At 40.7% G+C, this 18,644-nt stretch overlaps 3 protein-coding genes across 10 annotated transcripts; 2 read left to right on the top strand and 1 right to left on the bottom strand.

The window, feature by feature from the left end:
* Positions 1-626: 626 nt before the first annotated feature.
* si:busm1-57f23.1 (uncharacterized protein LOC368621 homolog) lies at positions 627-2,154 on the top strand. Of its 2 annotated transcripts, none has more exons than XM_061292843.1 (5): positions 627-792; positions 966-1,063; positions 1,489-1,640; positions 1,743-1,844; positions 1,932-2,154. In XM_061292843.1, exons 2-5 carry the CDS (start codon positions 976-978, stop codon positions 2,034-2,036), a joined length of 447 nt encoding a protein of 148 aa, XP_061148827.1. In that variant the 5' UTR covers positions 627-792; positions 966-975; the 3' UTR covers positions 2,037-2,154. The 2 variants fall into 2 exon arrangements, with proteins under 2 accessions (XP_061148827.1, XP_061148826.1); XM_061292842.1 differs by having other exon boundaries at positions 633-792; positions 877-1,063.
* A 16-nt stretch (positions 2,155-2,170) lies between these two features.
* On the bottom strand, positions 2,171-6,138 carry rassf6 (Ras association domain family member 6). Of its 2 annotated transcripts, XM_061292834.1 has the most exons (11): positions 5,999-6,138; positions 4,241-4,317; positions 4,093-4,171; positions 3,864-4,024; positions 3,658-3,752; positions 3,398-3,588; positions 3,091-3,192; positions 2,960-3,011; positions 2,748-2,866; positions 2,573-2,670; positions 2,171-2,479 (listed from the first exon to the last, which is right to left on the bottom strand). In XM_061292834.1, the coding sequence occupies exons 2-11, from the start codon at positions 4,309-4,311 to the stop codon at positions 2,404-2,406; spliced, it is 1,044 nt and encodes a 347-aa protein (XP_061148818.1). In that variant the 5' UTR covers positions 4,312-4,317; positions 5,999-6,138; the 3' UTR covers positions 2,171-2,403. The 2 variants fall into 2 exon arrangements, with proteins under 2 accessions (XP_061148818.1, XP_061148817.1); XM_061292833.1 differs by having other exon boundaries at positions 3,398-3,752.
* Positions 6,023-16,734, top strand: musk (muscle, skeletal, receptor tyrosine kinase). 6 transcript variants are annotated; one of them, XM_061292821.1, is made up of 17 exons: positions 6,023-6,155; positions 8,045-8,171; positions 8,546-8,697; positions 8,774-8,901; positions 8,961-9,102; positions 9,474-9,598; positions 10,325-10,484; positions 10,830-10,836; positions 11,510-11,773; positions 11,843-12,036; positions 12,316-12,339; positions 12,418-12,506; positions 13,778-13,952; positions 14,042-14,228; positions 14,289-14,480; positions 14,611-14,759; positions 15,809-16,734. In XM_061292821.1, coding segments are annotated over exons 2-17 (2,691 nt in total). In that variant the 5' UTR covers positions 6,023-6,155; positions 8,045-8,169; the 3' UTR covers positions 16,510-16,734. The 6 variants fall into 6 exon arrangements, with proteins under 6 accessions (XP_061148805.1, XP_061148804.1, XP_061148806.1 ...); XM_061292820.1 differs by lacking the exon at positions 6,023-6,155 and adding an exon at positions 6,960-7,204; XM_061292822.1 differs by lacking the exons at positions 6,023-6,155; positions 8,045-8,171; positions 8,546-8,697; ... (1 more) ...; positions 8,961-9,102; positions 9,474-9,598 and having other exon boundaries at positions 10,344-10,484; positions 10,735-10,836.
* Positions 16,735-18,644: the final 1,910 nt, after the last annotated feature.

Here is an 18,644-nt window from a genome sequence, read left to right as displayed (position 1 = left end):
GTAGTGTGGCTCCACGTCTTGGACTTTTTCTTTTTGGATGCTTCACAATTATATTTTTTTTTCCCTGAATCTGGAACCAATAATTTCAATTTTCTATCAATGAACTGTTAAACTGGGCGACTTTACTACGGCTGACGCCTGTCGAATGCATGTTGCGACCTCTTCAGGATTTCTTGTGTCATTACACAAACATTTGGAAAAATACGGCTGTAAAAAGTTGAACCAGGGTTTTGTGAATGTCAGATAAAAACTGTATTAATTTGACTAATATATAACTTTAATTTAGAGTCTGGAGTACATTTTAGTCAAAAATACTCCAAATTAATCCCATCATTGAAATGGTCTATTATGATGATGACAAAATAACAGTGGAGAACCTGTGACCCTTGACCTCAACCCATCCAACTCTATTATTTCCACTTGCATTTACCACATCCCTTTTTTTTTTGTTCGTTATGTGCATCACACAAACTGCACATGCCAATGTTTAAAACAACAACAACACCCAGTGTTGACGCACCCACAGCATAGTTGACCTTTAATTCTCCTCGACATCACACACAAACGCTCGCACAGACTGGTAGTAAAATCACTAACGACCATTTAATCCCTGCATGCTCGGCGTCATTTCCAGCCAGTGGGTGGGTCGCCACTGACTCGTGAAACATACCAGCCAAGAAGTTCTGCAAAGTCACCACCATTCACAAACAACACACTTCTCTCTCTCCCACCCTCACTTGTCGCTCCAGCACTCGGAGGGTGAAGTCACACTTTCCCGTCCCGGCACGAAAGGCAAGTTATTGGAACAATGTTCACTTTTCAACGCAATTATTTTGCTTTACATTTCAATGATGGTACTTTTTTTTTCTTTTCTAGGTGAACCTAAAAGAAACATCTGTTTGGTTTCTGGATTGGGATTTAACCTCACCTGTTCAATAACAATCTGTGCGTGGATATATTCCCAGCATCATCGAGATGACGCTCCTTCTCTCAGTACTTTTTTACCTGTCAGTTGTTCAGATGTGTGTGGGGGACCAACCTTTGGAGGAAGTCATTGTAGTAAGTAAGTAAAAGGCATTTAATTGACAAAAAGCTACAAAGTAAAAATAGGAACTGAATAAATTAGATGCTAAAGTAATACGATAGGAAGATTAATTACTAAAATGGCTGATCTTAACAAGAAAAGGCACAATAGATGAGTTTTCATGCACAAACTTGGTGTATTGGTATGACACAATGGCAAAATGCGGTCTGGCTCAGGATTATGACTCAGAGGCTTTGGCACTGTGGGAAAAAATTGTCATCGCTGAGCTGTTATTTCTGTTGGCTGAGTGGACTTGGGGTAGGGAGTCTCTTAGGAAGAATAATAATCACAGCTATTCGGCACCAAATGTGGTGAAAGGAAAAAAAGAATAGATTAGATAGACTGCGCGGCTGTTGAGTTGAAGTACAAGCTGAAGTTTGTTTCGTCTGTTCTGTCGCCCAAAGGAGAAGCACCTCGATTGGGTGGCTGGTCTGAGAGAAGTCCAGAGTCACAGGAGGTTCAGGCGGCGGCTCAGCACGCCGTCGACACATTCAACACACAGTCAAACGGCAGGAAGTTGTTCAAGCTGGTTGCCATCACATCTGCACAATCTCAGGTTGGCTTGCATGAAGGAATTCTCGATGCAGTTGATTTTTTTTTTTTTTTTTTTTAAATGCACTTTGAAAACATGAAATGTTTTTGCCACACTGCCCGATAGGTGACCAACGGCATCGACTACAAGATCGATGCAATGCTGGGAAAAACCAAGTGCCTCAAGGGTGAAAATCATGACTTGAACATCTGCAAACTTGAGAAAAAGGTACAGTAAAAATAAAATAAAAAAATACGTATATGTATACATATATTTTTTTAAATTAATTAATTTTCATTGTTTGCTCCTGTGCAGCATCTCAAGTGCCACTTTGAGGTGTCATTCAACCCCCGCAACGACAAACATGAGCTTCATACACGCAAGTGCAAAAGGCTGCCAGCCAACAACATTCAAGCTTAATTTTTTTTTCCCCTTTTGTATTTCTTAACGTTTTGCTATGACGACTGAAAATGTTGCATGTGTCATGAGCAACTTCCTAGGACACGACACATAAATAAAGTGCGTGGTTTATAATGAATCAAGGGAAGCGGGTAGTTTTTGTATGTCGGAATCATTTTATTATGTTAGAAATGCAAAAATGTACAAAAATCAATTTTTTACATACAACATTTTTTTTTTTTTATACCCGCAAGCCTCTTGGAAACATTTAAAGAAATATTTTTGAACTTAGGCTCATACTGAGAGTGCTGCTATTAGTTTTTAGCAATATTTCTAATGCAGTAAAGTAAAAAACTTTTTTTCCCCCCCCACTATGCACTTTTCACTGTCAGACACTGGTCTCAATGTGAGGTGAAATCTTATTGCTCAGCATTCGGGACATGACTCGGTGATGATTTTTATACCTAGAAGAAATACACACACAAAAAATATCTAGTATTAGTTCTTGTAGTATTACACATTTAGGTACAGGTGCAAAAAAAAAATCTGATACTAACTTGCTAATAACCATTTGTATCTCCTTGTTCTCCTCTTCTCGCAAACTCAGTAGAACCTGCTCCAAGATGGGAAGCTCCAAGTTCAAATACTGAGCCACCTTGGAGATTATATCAGAAGGGGGGGGGGGGCATCAGTGATTTATTCTTACTCTGTGTTTTTACTCAGCACACTCACATCATTGCTGACTTCCTCTTCATCCATGTCCATCAAAAATATCTTCATGGTGTCATCAGAGGGGCCCTGTAGGATGCGTTCCCACAGCGGTTGATCTCTATTGGTCATCTTCCTCTTTTCTACGCATAACAAAAAGGCACTCAAACCTTTCATGATTCAAACTTTTTGATTTTAGTTTTCACCGTAACATCGGTATAACAAACAAACCTTACCGCCACTCTGGTGAACGCAGTATAGTGCAAACTCCTGCGGGCCATTCTCAATCTGTGATGGGAAATCGAATTTGATCGAAAGTCTGTGAAGGAAGTGATTCTATGAATTTTGATTTCACTTCCTGCCTCACCTTGAATTTGTTAAGTAGCTGTCCAATGACTTGGTTTGTGGTCATACTACTCGTAATACGGACTTTGGTGGCTGTGCCGAAGGAAGGCGTGAAGATGGATGTCTAGCAAAAATGTGAGACATTGATGAGTTTTCTTACAGACCCTTAGTTACTAACACCAAAAAAAAAATCATTAGAAAACCGCACAAAAATCTAAACCAAAACACAAACTGGTTCATGAGGCATATATGAAGCTTCATTTTCCCTTTAGTGTCCCTGTAATGTTGTGACCAATGAGTGTATGTACAAAACCTTACTCGGGACGTACCTTGTAGTTGTAGAAGTGTCCATTGATCGAGAAGCGGTGCTGTCGCTCTCTCTCTCTTTGCGCCGCCGACTTGCCTCGACGATTCCTCCTCTTGACTAACGATGCATCGCTCATACATCGGAACAAATTAGACTCCAGCTCGTTGCTCTTCTGCCTCGAAGGACGCAGCGTTGTGGTCTCGTAAACAGGCGCTTTGGGATACACACAAAATGGTCGGACTGTAGTTCTGAATAATAAAAAATGAAATAGAAATTGTAAACCTGGTGGAGGATTTTTAACTTCTGTTTCATATGCTGTGCCAACAATCTCATCTATTTGATGGAGGTCGACATACTCCCCCCATCTTGACATGCCCCTAAAAAGACAAGTTTGTTAATTTCATTGAACAATGTAAACACAACAAGCACTTTTGGAAAAGTGGACTTTAACACAAAAGGTGAATTTGACGCTTTTAAATCTACTCAACCTTCTGTTTTCAAGTGGGCTGACTGGGCTGATCGGGTCAGATGAGGTCAGGGAAGCAAAAGGTGTCATTTGTTTCTCATCCTGGATTTTTAGTCGAATAGGTCTTCGGATTCCCCAGCAGATATTTAGGAATCCTTCTACGATCACTTCGTCGTCATTACTCTGATTTAGAATCAACAAACAATAGCGTCAGAAATATATCAGGATAGTGCATAGAAAATAATTTCTACCTGGGAGTAACTGAGATGAAGTTGAATCTGATCCTTGAGGAAACAGTTGTAGGTGCTTATCAACGACAAAAACTCTGCTCTAAAAAATAGAAAGTCCAAAGGTCAGCTTGGAAATGAATTCCTGATTGTTTGCTAGGAGTCAACCCACCTAGATAGAGTCCTCCCATCTCCCGCCTGGATGATCGGAGGAAGACTTGCCTCATTCATCTCGGACGGCATCAACTCCTGCACAAAAACAACCCCCACATGAGCTTGGAAAAAGATTCAAAACGCTGCGGACGTCACATGCTCCTATAAATAGATTCATTCTCACATTGGATAAATCTATTTAAGGTCCCCCACCTCCGGTTCTTGGATTTCTTCTGCTTTGTTCTCTTTGTGTCAAGTATTTCTTCTCAGTCTCTCTCTGTGTAGTTCTAGTTATATTTATCCTCTTCTCTTCTCTCTCTCCGTCCCAGCCGTCACTCTCTCTTGAAGAGAGTTAATAACAGTACTCCACCCAGTAACCAGTGATGACAGTGTGCGCTGTTTATCCTTCAGCAACATTGGAATGGTTCGCACCAGTGCTGTCTCTTTGCATTGGTTCCTTTATTTTTTTTTTTTCTTTCTGCCTTTCTCACTGGTGACACATCTTAGCCGTTTGGCTTCTGTGCAGTGCTGTCTCAGCATGTTTGCTGCTAAGAAACATGCCAGGTATTTGCTAGTTGTCGCCAGTAACCATCTGGCTGACTTCTTCACACTGTGCATTTCACGCAACATTTAAAAGGTTGTTTGATTTTAGTGGGGGGAGGGGGGGGGCGAATTCTGGTTTTGCATGAAATTCTGTGGGAAAGATTTATGAACAGAAATAATTTTTTGGGGTAATACAATCTTTTCTGATGGGTGAAAAATTCTGTGATTAAATAGGCGGAACTGATTTTGATATATATTTGGTAAAAAAAAGAATGATATAAAATGAAGATGTTGCCAACTTGCCAGAACATTTGAGGATAAAAGTAATACAAATACTTTTCCCTTTGCAGTAAACTTGATTTAATAATAGTGCATCTGTATATTAACTGGAATTGACTTCCCTATTATGTCAGCAGAGGGAGTAAGAGTATCAAACTGAAAAGCTTCCAGTCAGATTTGTTTTTTTAATAAATCATTTTTTTGTACCCAATAGAATGCACACAAAAGTCAATATGTAAATTGATTTGCATTGCAGGATATAAATGTAAAACCTTCTCTCCCTCCCACCACCCCTTGTGTTTGTGTTGATGATGTGAGAGTGAACTTGGTCTCTGTCAAGTCTTAACAAGTAGGTTTCAAGGCCTGGAGCAAAACTATCACACCCGTGGTGGTCCCACCTTCGTTGAGTGTGTGTGTCTGTGTGTGTGTTGATATGTTGATCAAAAAGCAGGTTTGTTCTTTATGCAAAACAATGTTTGTGTATTCCAGCACAGGGCAGTAAACGTAAGAAGAAAGTCATCTTTGCAGCTTTGTTATTTTTAATGGCCAGGTATAATTTATACTACAAAGCAAAAATGATTCCTGAACACATATTGTCAGCTGTAATATTTTCCACAATGAAATAAAAGGTGTACGCTGTGTAGAGTTGTCAAGCAGGAAAGGAGGTCAAGTAACACACCCAGTTTCTTTGCCCCGCCCCTATCATCTTTCTCTTACAAGTCCCTAATATTAGTTTTACTTTTAGTTCCTCACTAGTTTTAATATGACAGAATATAAGAATCATATGAACGACAGAATCTCATCTTAAACATCCATCCGGGGGAATCACCTGTTTATTTCAAAGTAGAACCGATTCTAAACCGAAACCAAGAAATCAGTGTATGTAAATGACCTGTGCAGTACTTTTTATATACAGAGACAAAAAAAGGTGTGTGATACATAAAATCAGTCCTACCTGACGATCAATTTATCCTCACAATGACTTTCATGTTTGATGTCTTCTACCATGTGTGTTTTGATAGGTCCAGAGTGCAGCACGAGGAGCACATGAGGAGGTCAGGTATCAAAATGCAACAGTTGGTTAATCATTGGAGGAGGAGAAAGGGAAAAAGGTAGGGCACCACTAACCTGACTTGCTTTTTTTGGTGTGTGTGTGTTGATTTGCATGATTAAAATATAGCTTGTCATTTATACATTGCATTGAAATCTATACATATAAGTTCATAATTCTTTTACTACTTGAACACAGAATGCATAGTAAAGTCATTTCCTGCCATTAAAGTCCCTGCATTGTAAAACAGACACAATGTTAAAAATAGCACTATAGCACCACCCAGTGGTTGAATAATTTAAAACATCTTTTGACCCTAGAGGGCATTGTGAGGGCCATTTGTTCTCAGTAGCCTGCTACTACATACCAATATTTACAACACGCCTCAGGCACGAATATTATAATAATACCAGCAGTATATTATCAGGTAAATATTTGTCACCGTGACACAAAACTTGAAAAGCTGTATCTAAGCAATGTGCAAAACGAGTCTGACTAATCTATTAAAAAGGTGCAACAATAGTTGACTACATGTGACGTAAGAAGAATGAAAAGCCAATGAAGTGACATTCCTTTCCTAAAATAAATCCAAGCATAAATTCCTGCAGGGAACAGGTGGACACGAAGGTCTCCTGCAATATATATGCAAAATAAAACATAGATGCAAGTATAATTTATTGTTAAAATGGTCGCATTTCTCGTCCTATGTCACTTTTTCTTATTGTCCTCACAAGTTTAATGGCAATTGTTTGGTGTTCTTGTGTTCTGACTTCATGAGTCAGCGGCGTGGTTCTGCTACAGCGAAGCCTTTGGAGCTTTGCGTGGGGCTCCAAACTCTGCATGTGAGGTTAGCAAGCAGCTGCAGCTGTCACTCAAAAATGTAACACACGTTGGGTGAGCTGGTCACTAGGAAAGCATGGCCGCCTGACGACTTAACGGTCACGCCGAAGAAACTAGAAGGGATGGGAATATGAAACGCAGGTTTAGGAATCGAGCAAACTGGGCCTATTGGGTGGCTCATTTCCAGGATGAAAACTGTTGGAGTCGTTTTCGTTTTGGAGATTATCTCTCTTCTGGTTTTGGTCGGGTTGAGTAATGGTATCCAGAGAGGTAAGCCGAGCCAACAATTGTTGGACGTTTTTAATTTGACTTTGGAAGCAAATGTGATTGGCAAGTTCATAGCTGCACCGTACTTGGTGATTGCATTTAGTTTGCTTGATTATCAGTGCATAAATGAAAACAAAAATTTGGTGTTCTGAAGGCTTCCAATGTGTGTGTGTGTGTGTCACCCTGAGATCACCTGCTGATCAGCACATCCTGCAAGGGCAAGGCGGGAGGTGTTTATTGACCAACATAGTGCAGACAACAACAAAATCAAAGCAGTTTCAAATTGCTAAAAATGCAAATTGCAAAAATGCTAACATGATTTCACAGTTTAGTTGTGATGAATAACTTCCATCCAAGCTTCATGTTTCTGACTGAAAGAATGCCACAAAAGAAATCAATGTGTCCCGTAAAAGAACTTTTTATTGGCTCCTTTGACGACAGATAATTGCAAAAGAGTGTGAGCAAACATTGCTAAGATGACTTGAAATCTGCACTCGCTGACTCATTTCAGTTCTTTTGTGTGATTGTTTGAACACAACAAGCATGTTCCTCATCAGCGAACATCTGATTCTCTGCCACAGAAACAAATGCGCTCTGTGTTGCATGACAGTGTCAAAGGCAACTGATTATGTATCAAAAATGGATAAATGGAAATGTCCTGCAAAGTAGATTGTAAATTACCACACAGCTATACACTTTATTTATTTATTTATTTATTTATATTTATTTTGTATATATTTATATTTACTATGTATTTATTTATTTACTGTATTTAATTATTTATTATTTATTTATATTAAATAAAATAGAAATGACATAAGACTCTGCTTACTCTTTTTCTAGCACCTCGTATTGTCACATTATTGGAGACGGTGGATGTGCTCCTGGATCACAACGCGACCTTCATCTGTGAGGTCGAATCTCGACCGTCAGCAGACATCACATGGACCAAAAATAACCAGCCAATAATGTAAGTTCAAACATCTTGATAAGTTTCAAAATCCAAGAGACGGCCACTTCTCATGCTGCTGCTCAAACCAACGCAAAAGTTTTCTGTTGACGTCTGTGCGTTCTTCATGGCCATTCTGTGTTTATGCCAGAACATGTGGCGAAATCCTTTTATGCACATGTGCCTGTTGTTTTTCATGACAAACACTTGACAGCCAACTCACGGGATTCGCGGACATACTACAATATTTGGTTTCCTTGGAAACGGGGCCTTTGAGAATTATCAGGGACTATCAGGGTCCAAAATATCATTAGCAGTCTAGAAAGATTCAGAAAGATTACAGAAATGGACCATTTCATAATTGGTTATTAATTTGTCCTTTTCTGTCCTCTTAGGTACTACGACTCCAGGTACCTTACACGCGAACAGGGACAAATGCTTCTCATCCCTCACGTAAGAGAAAATGACAACGGAGAATACTGCTGCCTTGCCAGTAACGGAATTGGGGAGCCAGCCAAGAGCTGTGGAGCGCTGCAGTTAAAAATGAGTATGTCTGCCATGATGGCACAACGATAGCGGTACTTTTTTAGTATCCCTGAAATTCATGTTCTTTTTTGATCCAGAGCCACAAATCAAGCGCCATCCCACAAATGTGACTCTTTTGGTCGAGTCCAAAGCAGTATTACCTTGCGTTACCCTCGGTAACCCAAAACCAGACATCACCTGGCTTAAAGACGATGAGCTCATTAAGGTAAAAGTTCCCTACTTTTGTCTTTGGGATGGAATCATGCTAATGGAAACGTCTCACAGGTGAGTGATCGTGTTAATATTCTGGACTACGGCGCACTCAAGATCAATTATATTCAGAAGGAAGACGCGGGGCAGTATCGATGTGTGGCGAGAAATAGTTTTGGTTTGGCATTTTCCAAGCCTGTCACCATTGAAGTTCAAGGTAAGTGTTCAAACGTACACAAGCACGGGTAGAATGAAGCTTCAAAATTGCTTCATGAACCAGTTGTATTTTTTTGACACCTAAATGGTACTGTTGGTTAAAATAAAGGGGGAAAGAATCGGGAAGTCAGACAATGTTGAACAGAGAGCGCCATCTAGAGGAGAGAAAAAGTACAACTGATTCATGAAGCACAATTGAAGCTTCATTTGCCCATTAATGCCAAAATGCCAATTCTAAATTGTGAGGTAGAGTTATAAATTGTTGTTTTTTTTGCTTACTCCTTTTACTATTAGAGCCAAAATTTGAACATGTCAAAAATGAGTCCTGTTTTTTTTAATTGTACATGTCTGGTCTATCTATGACTTGTGCAGCTCCAGCGCGAATCCTGAGAGTTCCCAAGGAGAAAAGAGTCGCATATGGCAGCCAAATATCTCTGGAGTGTAACGCCACTGGAAATCCAATCCCCACCATCACCTGGTTAGAAAATGGGAATACCGTGAGTGTACTGCACGGGGCTCCTGACTAATGCGGTAAACCCGTCTGCAGGTTTTAACCCTGTTTCCAATTTTAACACATTGACACATGCTGGTCGCAACTTGTTTTAAAGCCTCGGTTTTATGTGAGTGAATATTTTCACTTTTTAATGACCGTCTCATTGTAACTATTGGAAAGTCATTCACAACGTCATGCAAATTTTAATGTCCCAATCGTGTACATATCGAGTTTGCACTAGCTTGTCAGGAAAGAATTATGATGAAATGCAAATGTGGTAGAGCAATCCGAGCCAAAAAAATGATGGGCTCAGATATTGTAGAATATTTCTCTGAAAGATTTTACAAGTTTGTTTTTTGTTGACTGAAGTGCAATTCAGAAAGAAATGATTCATTGTCCACTGTCAATTGTAATCTCATTTGAGCATAGTTTAAATTTACAACTAAAAAAAAAAAAAAAATCATGTTTGCCAGCAAGGCAAAGAGCATTAAGTGTGGAATTGTGGGCAGACATAGACATTATTATAATGTCTTGGCAGGCTTGGGTGCTTGTTAAAAAAAACCTGATGACTTGCCAGAAATGCTTGTAAATATGGTTTGTGTGTCTGACTGTGCATGTGTTAAAATATTTCCCGGCAGCCTGGTAATTTAAGTAATTGCAGCCATGTTGGCTCAAGCTCATCCACAGAACAGGATGCATAAAGTAAAATCATTTGTTGACCCATTTCAAGATCTCTGGCGCTTCAGTCGATGAGACCTTGGTCGGAGAAGTGGTTTTGTCGGTTCTAAGGGTGACGGTGAACAAGCCGGCTCTTTACACGTGCTTGGCCTCAAACAGACACAGCGCCGGGGCCAACACCGTCAAAGCCACGGCCAGAGTGACTGTCGCAGGTGACTATTCAATTCTTCACTTGGATCTTTGAATTAATCGGATTTATCCGAGGAGCGTCAACTACTTAACTCACAAGCTTGTGTTATGTTAGCTGCCCAAAGTGGCTTCAGCTGTTTATTTCTTTTTCTCCTCTCAGACCATTTGTTACAGTCACCTTAAAGACCACACACATTGACCAATCACTTCCTGGTTCTTGAGTCTTCCACTGATCTATGCTAGATGAGGATCATTTTTGTTTTTCTCTTCCAGGCAAGACTAAATGCCTCTTTTGTCTTTCCTTCCTCTTCTTTCCATGCTGGTTCTCCTTCAACCGACATCTTGTGGATTTTGCCACTTCCCTATAGAATGGAGGTAAGTCTAAAAGTTTGGGAATATGACTCCAATCTGCTTTAGTAATATTGACATACTGACAGGGGATCCCCTCGTGATGTCAACATATGGTTGCGAGTTGAATGTGAAGTGCGCTAAACCGCAACATGACCACAATTACCACATGTGGACAGTCAGCGTGAAAAAAATGAGGAGAAATATTTTTTGGCTGAAGTCAGACTTATTCTTCTCTTTGATAGTCACAGAAATATTTACAGATGTTGTTTTGGAAACTGTATTTCTCTTAGTTAGTATGTTTTTGAAATAGGAATAAAGGGGATCAGTCGGTGGGGGTCATGTGATCAGTCTGTGTTGCCACATCTGCACATTGGATTCAGACAGAGTCATGGCAAAGGTATTAGTGAGATAACGGTCATGGTGGGAATTGTTAGATTTACGTCTTTTCGCTTTACGTTGATGCTTTGATTTCAAAACTAACCAGACTCCCCTGGAGGCCGCATCTGGAGTCTGTAAGATGAAGAAAAGAAAAGAAAAGTGAGAACTGCTGGACAGGCAGTTCAGAATCATCTCAATGTCGAAATAGCCAAACATTTTAAAAATGTCATTTAGATGTTCTAGTTACAAAGATTATTTCTAATTCTGATAATAGAGTGAAATAGATCACTGACTTTGTGTCCTTTGGATTTCTTAACAGACTCTACAAGGGCGTAGCGGGATTCTGCAGCACGTATCGAGGGGATGTGTGCCGAGCAATTTTACGGGAAGACTCCCTTGTTTTCTTCAACACTTCCATGTCTGACCCTGAGGACATGCAAGAGTACTTGATTCAGAGCTGGTGGACTGAGTTCGAAGGACTCGGGAAACTCTGTGGCCCTGCAGTGCGTTCACTCCTCTGTCATAGCGCCTTCCCCGATTGTAATCCATCAGGTTTGGGACCTGCGCCCAAATCTGTCTGCAGGTAGCCGCTTTGTTATCCTCCAAATTATTCTTAACATGATTAATAATCGTTGTTGGGTTTTTACTACAGGGAGCATTGCTTTGCAGTGAAGGAGCTGTATTGTCATAAGGAATGGGCGATACTAGAAGGCAGTATGTCCATCCAGCCTGGACTCTTCGGTCCCGCCGCGGACTCCAACACACCCCGTTTGTTGTTGCCCAAATGTCAAACTTTACCGAGTCTCCATTCAGACCCTGATGCCTGCACTCGGGTTCCTTTTGTGGGTAAGTCATTAAAACATCTCATCATGTGCAGGCTGCAAATTACATTTGAAATTGTAGCTGCTGCCCTCTAGTGGTTAATTTATAATCGGGACTCAAATTGAATCAGGAATCGAAATCAGAAACTATATGAGAATTATCCGTCATTTTTTTTGAGGGGGGGGGGTTATCTATAGAAACTACTAGTGGTATCGGTACTTGGTATCGGTATCAATAAGATTTAATTACTCGCAGTGGAACATCCCTATTCGACATTATTAATTTCATTTTTCTTTATTTCAGACATCAAGAAAGATCAAATGACAAGTAAGGGTGGCTATGTTAAAATTATTCAATCAGAAAAACGAACCACTTTAAATAACTTTTCTTTTTGTGTATCAACAGCAACATGTTACCGTGACAGAGGGCGTTTTTACCAAGGTAGCGTGAACGTGACAAGGTCAGGGATACCCTGTCAGCCGTGGGACCAACAGGTACTCATTTGCATGTGTGTGAACTCTAGTAGAAATACTCAAATCGTAAATACCGACCTGCATGTAATCAATACAGGATGGGAGATGATTCTGAGTGGACATTGTGGACAAAACTCTTTTGCAATACCTTCGAGATGGCATATGGAAATAATCACCTCTGTCATCCAGTGATCCAAAGTATCACATTTATAACAAGCTTTAAAATCAATTTAGTCCAATCCGAGTCATCGGACTGATTTGTGTGCGTCTGTGTTTTCTATCGGGCTCTTTCCCGGAAAAGAAAGTGTGTAATGTACAAACACTCCCAATGGGCTCAAAGCTGCTTTATGTTTTTATGACTTTGCTGGGTAAAAATAGACTCTTTGGAGGAACTCTTACTTCTCTCCTGTGCGGTATGTGTGTGTGCTGAGAGTCCTGTCATTTCCTTTCTCTGGAAGCAATTAGCTTTCACACGCAAATCTCGTACCTATAACACACAAACACACACTCATTTACTCAAAGACGTTCATCCATGTTATCGTACATGGTTGTCACGACGCAATTCGTTCTGTGTGTATGGTCTTCACACCGTGATGCTTTTTGTGTGATTCCAATGTTGCCTGTGTGTTTCTTTTGAGTTTCTAAGGAGTAGCCCAAATGTTCCCCTCGCAATACTGAAACGACTGCCAATTACGTTTCGCAATCCTTCATCCCCTTGTCACCCGAGTCACGCAGTGACACGTTCTGAGGTCATGTTTTACATCTGTCTGCAATCTTTTTAGGATTCGTCAGAATATTTGATGAGGGCCGGGTGAAATAATCCATTTTTCAAATGACCAAGCATTGAATGTGATTTTTTTATTGCAGGTTTTTAGTTCTGTATGACGATGATTTAGCAGTTTTGGCATAGTCGGGAAACTTCATTCAGCTATTGCAGCCAAAGCCCTTTATGGCTTTATAATGGTAATATATTTAACTATTGTTCACGCCGCATCAAAGCGCCATGTGTCCAATATTGAAGTTGGCCCTTTGGAAACTTTCGACAACCTGTGCCATTATCAAAACATAATCTTCCCCAGTGGCTCCGACGAGATCTCCAAAGGTCCACTTAAGTTGATCTCTGAACCTGTTTTGTGTGTGTTCTTAAGTCTTATGAAACCCATATGGGCTCTTTTTATTTGAGTAGCTAGACTAATCAAACATGAAAGAAAATAAATGTATGGTAATGCCATTTTCCCTCGGATCGTAAAAATAGGATAATTAATCTGTTTATTCTTTCTGTTGTCCGATAGGCTCCTCACCAGCACCGCTTGTCCGTGGATGCTATTCCGGAGTTAAAAAATTCGGATAACAACTGTAGGAACCCGGCAGGAATCAGCGACAAGCCGTGGTGCTACACCTCAAATCCCAACGTACGCTGGGAGTATTGCGCTGTACCACAGTGTGGGGAAGCAGGCGCAGGATCAGGTAACTCAAAAAAAAAAAAAACTGAGGACAGCAACATATGTGGACACGGCTGAGGCAATACAAGATTTTATTTTATTAATTCTATTTAGGCTACGTGTCAGTGGCTAAGCAGGATCCAGCGGGGCCTCATCATCTTCCTCCCACGACAGCATCATCTCCAGCATACTCCATGTCTGTCATCATTATCATCCTGACCGCAGTTGCTGCCGCCATCTTCCTCACCATTATGATTCTTGCATGTCGCCGGCGGAGAAAACATTGGAGGCAACAAAAGCGGTAAAAAAACCGAAATGTGACGGGGAGTTCCTGACTCCACAACTAACTCATCCCGTGCAGGGCGATGGAGACCCCAACGATGTCGACGCTTCCTTCAGAGCTCATACTGGATCGACTGCACCCCAACCCCATGTACCAACGGGTTCCTTTGCTTCTCAATTCCAAATTGTTGGCTCTCGAGTACCCCAGGAATAATATCCAATATGTTCGAGATATTGGAGAGGGAGCCTTTGGGCGAGTCTTCCAAGCAAGGTAAGATCCAACTACAAGGTCACGGCAGTGCTAAACAAAACCTGACCAGATTTTTAGTCTTCTTAATGTGGTTCTAGAAGTTCTTGCATATTTGAGTGATCGACTTACACACAGTCTGTAATTGTTGCAGAGCACCAGGGTTGCTACCGATGGAACCTTTCACAATGGTGGCTGTGAAGATGCTGAAGGAAGAAGCCTCAGCAGATATGCAGAATGATTTCCAGAGGGAGGCAGCACTCATGGCTGAGTTTGACCATCCCAACATCGTGCGACTTCTAGGTAAGAATCCACACCAGGATTTCTCATTGTGGGACTGAACGCCAGAGTATTCACTTAAAAGGGAAGCAGAAAGCTAAATGCAAAACCAGATCTTGGGAAAGTCCAAGTAGGAGGAATAAATGTTCTTGAGTGTGGAATGATCACTCAAACTTGGTTTTAATTCAATACTAATGTGAATACTAACTTCTATGGATCAATATACTTCAGACTAAATCCACCAGCGATAAACAATTAGGCTATTAGAAATCAACAAGGGGATGACTTGATCAATTATTCAGTAGGCTTTTATTCCAAAAAGCAAGAAATGACCTTATGATGATACTTTTAGCACTTTAGATGCACACGCTCACAGCGGCATTGATTTGTTCAATTAAAATGTTTGCTTTATTTTATTTTAATTCATGTGTCCGACTGTTCAATGTCTCAATGTTTGATAACTTTTTAATTTTCTAATAATATTTGATAAGGAGAACTTCCAAAATCTCATTATTATTTTTTATAATGACTATTATTATAATAATTATAATAATGATATATAATTATAATATATAATAATCATCATGATAATAATCATAATGATGATTATTATTATGATTATGATTATTATTATTATTAGAGTGTACCAAGAATGCTGCAGACATTTTTGAATTCTTTTAAATTCCTGCATTTCCTAAAAGTTAATGAGAGTCCCAGGAGAACAGAAGGATAATTTATCAATTGACTGCATTTACAGTCACTGAGCTATTAATGCAAAACTGTAGATCCACTATGCGTTGCGTTTATTTGTGAACGGGCACACATCACAGATGGTTTTGTCTGTGTTTATGCCTACCCCCCAATATTTATTTACCTTTTCCCCGTGAATGAAACCATTCTGTGATATACCGTAGAGGAGAAAATAACTTCAGTCGGTGAGATTAATGACATCACTAATGTGCTTATGCGGGTGAGTGTCCCTGTTTGTTCTCGCAAACCTCCGTGGTGGGAAATGGCTGAGCTCAAATGATGAGAAGCAAACTATCCAGAGTCTGTATGCTTTCATTCCGCAGGCGTATGCGCCGTGGGTAAACCCATGTGCCTGATGTTTGAGTACATGGCCCAAGGCGACCTCAACGAGTTCCTGCGTCGTCGTTCCCCGACTCGATCCGTGCGAACGCTCAGCCGCGCCAGCGTATCCGGTCGCAGTTTTTCTTCAGAAATGGAAGCGGGGTCCCTCACTTGCCCCGAACAACTGTCCGTATCCAAACAGATCGCCGCCGGGATGGCCTACCTGTCGGAACGCAAGTTTGTCCACCGGGACCTTGCCACGAGAAATTGCCTCGTCAGGGAGGAAATGGTGGTGAAGATTGCAGACTTTGGCCTCTCCAGGAACATCTACTCGGCCGATTACTACAAAGCCAATGAAAACGACGCCATACCCATTCGCTGGATGCCCCCAGAGTCCATTTTCTATAACCGTTACACCACTGAATCAGATGTTTGGGCCTACGGCGTGGTCTTATGGGAGATCTTCTCCCACGGCATGCAGCCATATTATGGCATGGGACATGAGGAAGTCATTTACTATGTCAGGGATGGGCATATCCTTTCCTGCCCTGAGAACTGCCCTCTGGAACTGTATAATCTAATGAGGCTTTGTTGGAGCACACACCCATCCGATCGGCCCAGCTTCTGCAGTATACATCGAATTCTGGAGCGGATGCATCAAAACATGCAGAGTGAAAATGATGATGCTGAGGATGACTGTTGATTTTTTTTTTTTTCCATCTTTACCTTCGACCTCGACTTTTGCAAGATGGGTTAGATACTGTATTGAAGTAGAAAATTTTGAAAATACCTTTGTGTAGAATTGTGTGTGTTTTTTTATAATATACTGTAATATATAGCACTAAGTATTTAATGTGATACTCTTTTTATTGACAGCAAATTGAAAAAAATCCTTTTTACATTTAATAAAATTACGTGAATCCATTTACATGCAGTTTTTAGTTTTTTCATACTACCAAATTAGGGACAACTTTTTGTTTTTTTCGTTCCAGCACTGATGATGGTCAAATGAAGCTTCAAATGTGCTTCATGAACCAATTGTATTTTGACTCCTCTAGATGGCACCTTTTGTACAGTGACTTACCATTTCTGAAACCGACAGTGCCATCGAGAGAAGTCCAAAAAACATGTTCGTGAAGCACATTTGAAGCTTCATATCCGCTGCTATCCAGCATGAATTCACCGTTATAAATAAATATCAAGTTTTATACTTGAATCTCTATAAAAGTAAAACAGCAGACATTTTTTTTTTTCTAATTGACTTGCTTACGTCAAACTAAAGTACCTTCATTTCAGCAGTCCTTCTATTCCCTGCACTCTGCTACACCTCACAGATAGCAAATGCAAACCAGAGGGGCCCTGACTGTGCCGCTGTGTCTGGTGTGGCTTTTGTGGCAAAACAGAAAAAAGATTCTAAATACACAGACACGGCCACAGCAAATGACACGTGTGCAAAAATGTTACTTAAAAGCTCCTTTCAGCGTTATTTGGGATTTGAAGCGTATGCTGAGACAAGCACATAATACTCTAACAAATTACACTATGGCTTGAGCCATTATGCTGATGAAAGTAATTTGAGGACGAAGAAGCAAGTCAAACCAACATGAAAACCGCTGGGAACGATTTCGAGGGGTTGTAACGGACATATTTTGGTGATATTTCATAGCAGGCGGGCGGCCCACTTGGCGGTGTGTGAGTTTGAGTGAGTGGGTTGGGACTTGGGATGTTAAGAGTAAACTGTTTACAATATGGATATGGCAGTGTCCAGTTTGGCCTCTTCTCCCTGATCTAAATTGTTTTCGTCACTTTTTTCCTCCCCTCCTACTCCTTTTTTCCGTCCGCACTTTGACTCCTCTATCACCGAATTGGGTCATTGATGATACTCGGTAATATCAGTCACTCAACCGATCGGTCGAATATGGTCCCGCAAACAAAAGACTTAATCTAAATGGACTCTCTAACCTTCCTATAATCGCTCCGGCTGTCACTGTTAAACAATTAGAGGAATTGTTCCGAAAAATCACTTCCTGTTTTGTCATTAAAATCACCCCGCCGTACAATAGACCGACTTCTCCGCTCCATAGAAACGGGGACAATGTTCCAAAGGAAGTCAGATGCGGTTTATGTGTTGAAAATGTCGGAACCGTTCTGCGAAAGTTCAGCAATTCCTCGGCCATGTTAACAACTTCATTTCTCATATCTTGTTTTTCACATTACCAATAGATTTTCTTGGCAAAGGGAGCTGCTGGGTTAGCCAATTCAAATATTGAATGGAGAAATAAAAATCTCCCCATGCAACGGGGAACTTGGAGCAAGCATGCTGGGAACCGAGGAAAGCGTCTGTATTGACATTGTAAGGAAGATATGACACGGCATTCACTCAGTGACTGCACACAGGAACACGTTTGGGTGGCTGCGCCTGCCTCCGATTGGCTCGTTTGGGGAGCCACGGGAAGTGGCCAGGCATATATCAGTCAACTGGAGGCTAACACTCCGATTTTGTGGAACAATAAACATGGCAGTGTGTGTTGAACACACACATCTGCAGTGTTGTTTGCACTTTGTGGCTGCTCAGCTGGCTGCGACATTTAGTGTGTTTGTATAAAAATATCAAATTTGGACTCACATTTATTCGAATCAATCGGATCAATGCAATGTTGTGTGAGGATTTTATATAAGGGAAACACACATCACCTTCGCCCCATATTGTGTTGTAACTCCGACTCCGAGCTTTGTTTTTACTTGTCAGGCATTAGAAGGGATTGTAATGTCATGTGCATATTTAAAGTAACTGAGCCATAATACCATAATATACACACACACGTACGCTTTCTGGTT

The sequence above is a fragment of the Syngnathus typhle genome, linkage group LG12 (assembly GCF_033458585.1).
Source record: "Syngnathus typhle isolate RoL2023-S1 ecotype Sweden linkage group LG12, RoL_Styp_1.0, whole genome shotgun sequence".
Lineage (NCBI taxonomy): Eukaryota > Metazoa > Chordata > Actinopteri > Syngnathiformes > Syngnathidae > Syngnathus > Syngnathus typhle.
This window is presented reverse-complemented; position numbering and strand designations above follow the sequence as displayed.

Coding starts and splice junctions, on each gene's coding strand:
- si:busm1-57f23.1 (XM_061292843.1), top strand. CDS start 976: ATGACGCTCCTTCTCTCAGTACTTTTTTACCTGTCAGTTGTTCAGATG. Junction 1,064..1,488: donor GGAGGAAGTCATTGTAGTAA/GTAAGTAAAAGG, acceptor TGTCGCCCAAAG/GAGAAGCACCTCGATTGGGT. Junction 1,845..1,931: donor TCTGCAAACTTGAGAAAAAG/GTACAGTAAAAA, acceptor GCTCCTGTGCAG/CATCTCAAGTGCCACTTTGA.
- musk (XM_061292820.1), top strand. CDS start 7,123: ATGAAAACTGTTGGAGTCGTTTTCGTTTTGGAGATTATCTCTCTTCTG. Junction 7,205..8,044: donor GAGTAATGGTATCCAGAGAG/GTAAGCCGAGCC, acceptor CTCTTTTTCTAG/CACCTCGTATTGTCACATTA. Junction 8,698..8,773: donor AGCGCTGCAGTTAAAAATGA/GTATGTCTGCCA, acceptor TTTTTGATCCAG/AGCCACAAATCAAGCGCCAT.
- rassf6 (XM_061292833.1), bottom strand. CDS start 4,311: ATGCCGTCCGAGATGAATGAGGCAAGTCTTCCTCCGATCATCCAGGCG. Junction 2,867..2,959: donor CTGCGTTCACCAGAGTGGCG/GTAAGGTTTGTT, acceptor TGTTATGCGTAG/AAAAGAGGAAGATGACCAAT. Junction 2,671..2,747: donor AAGAGGAAGTCAGCAATGAT/GTGAGTGTGCTG, acceptor ATAATCTCCAAG/GTGGCTCAGTATTTGAACTT.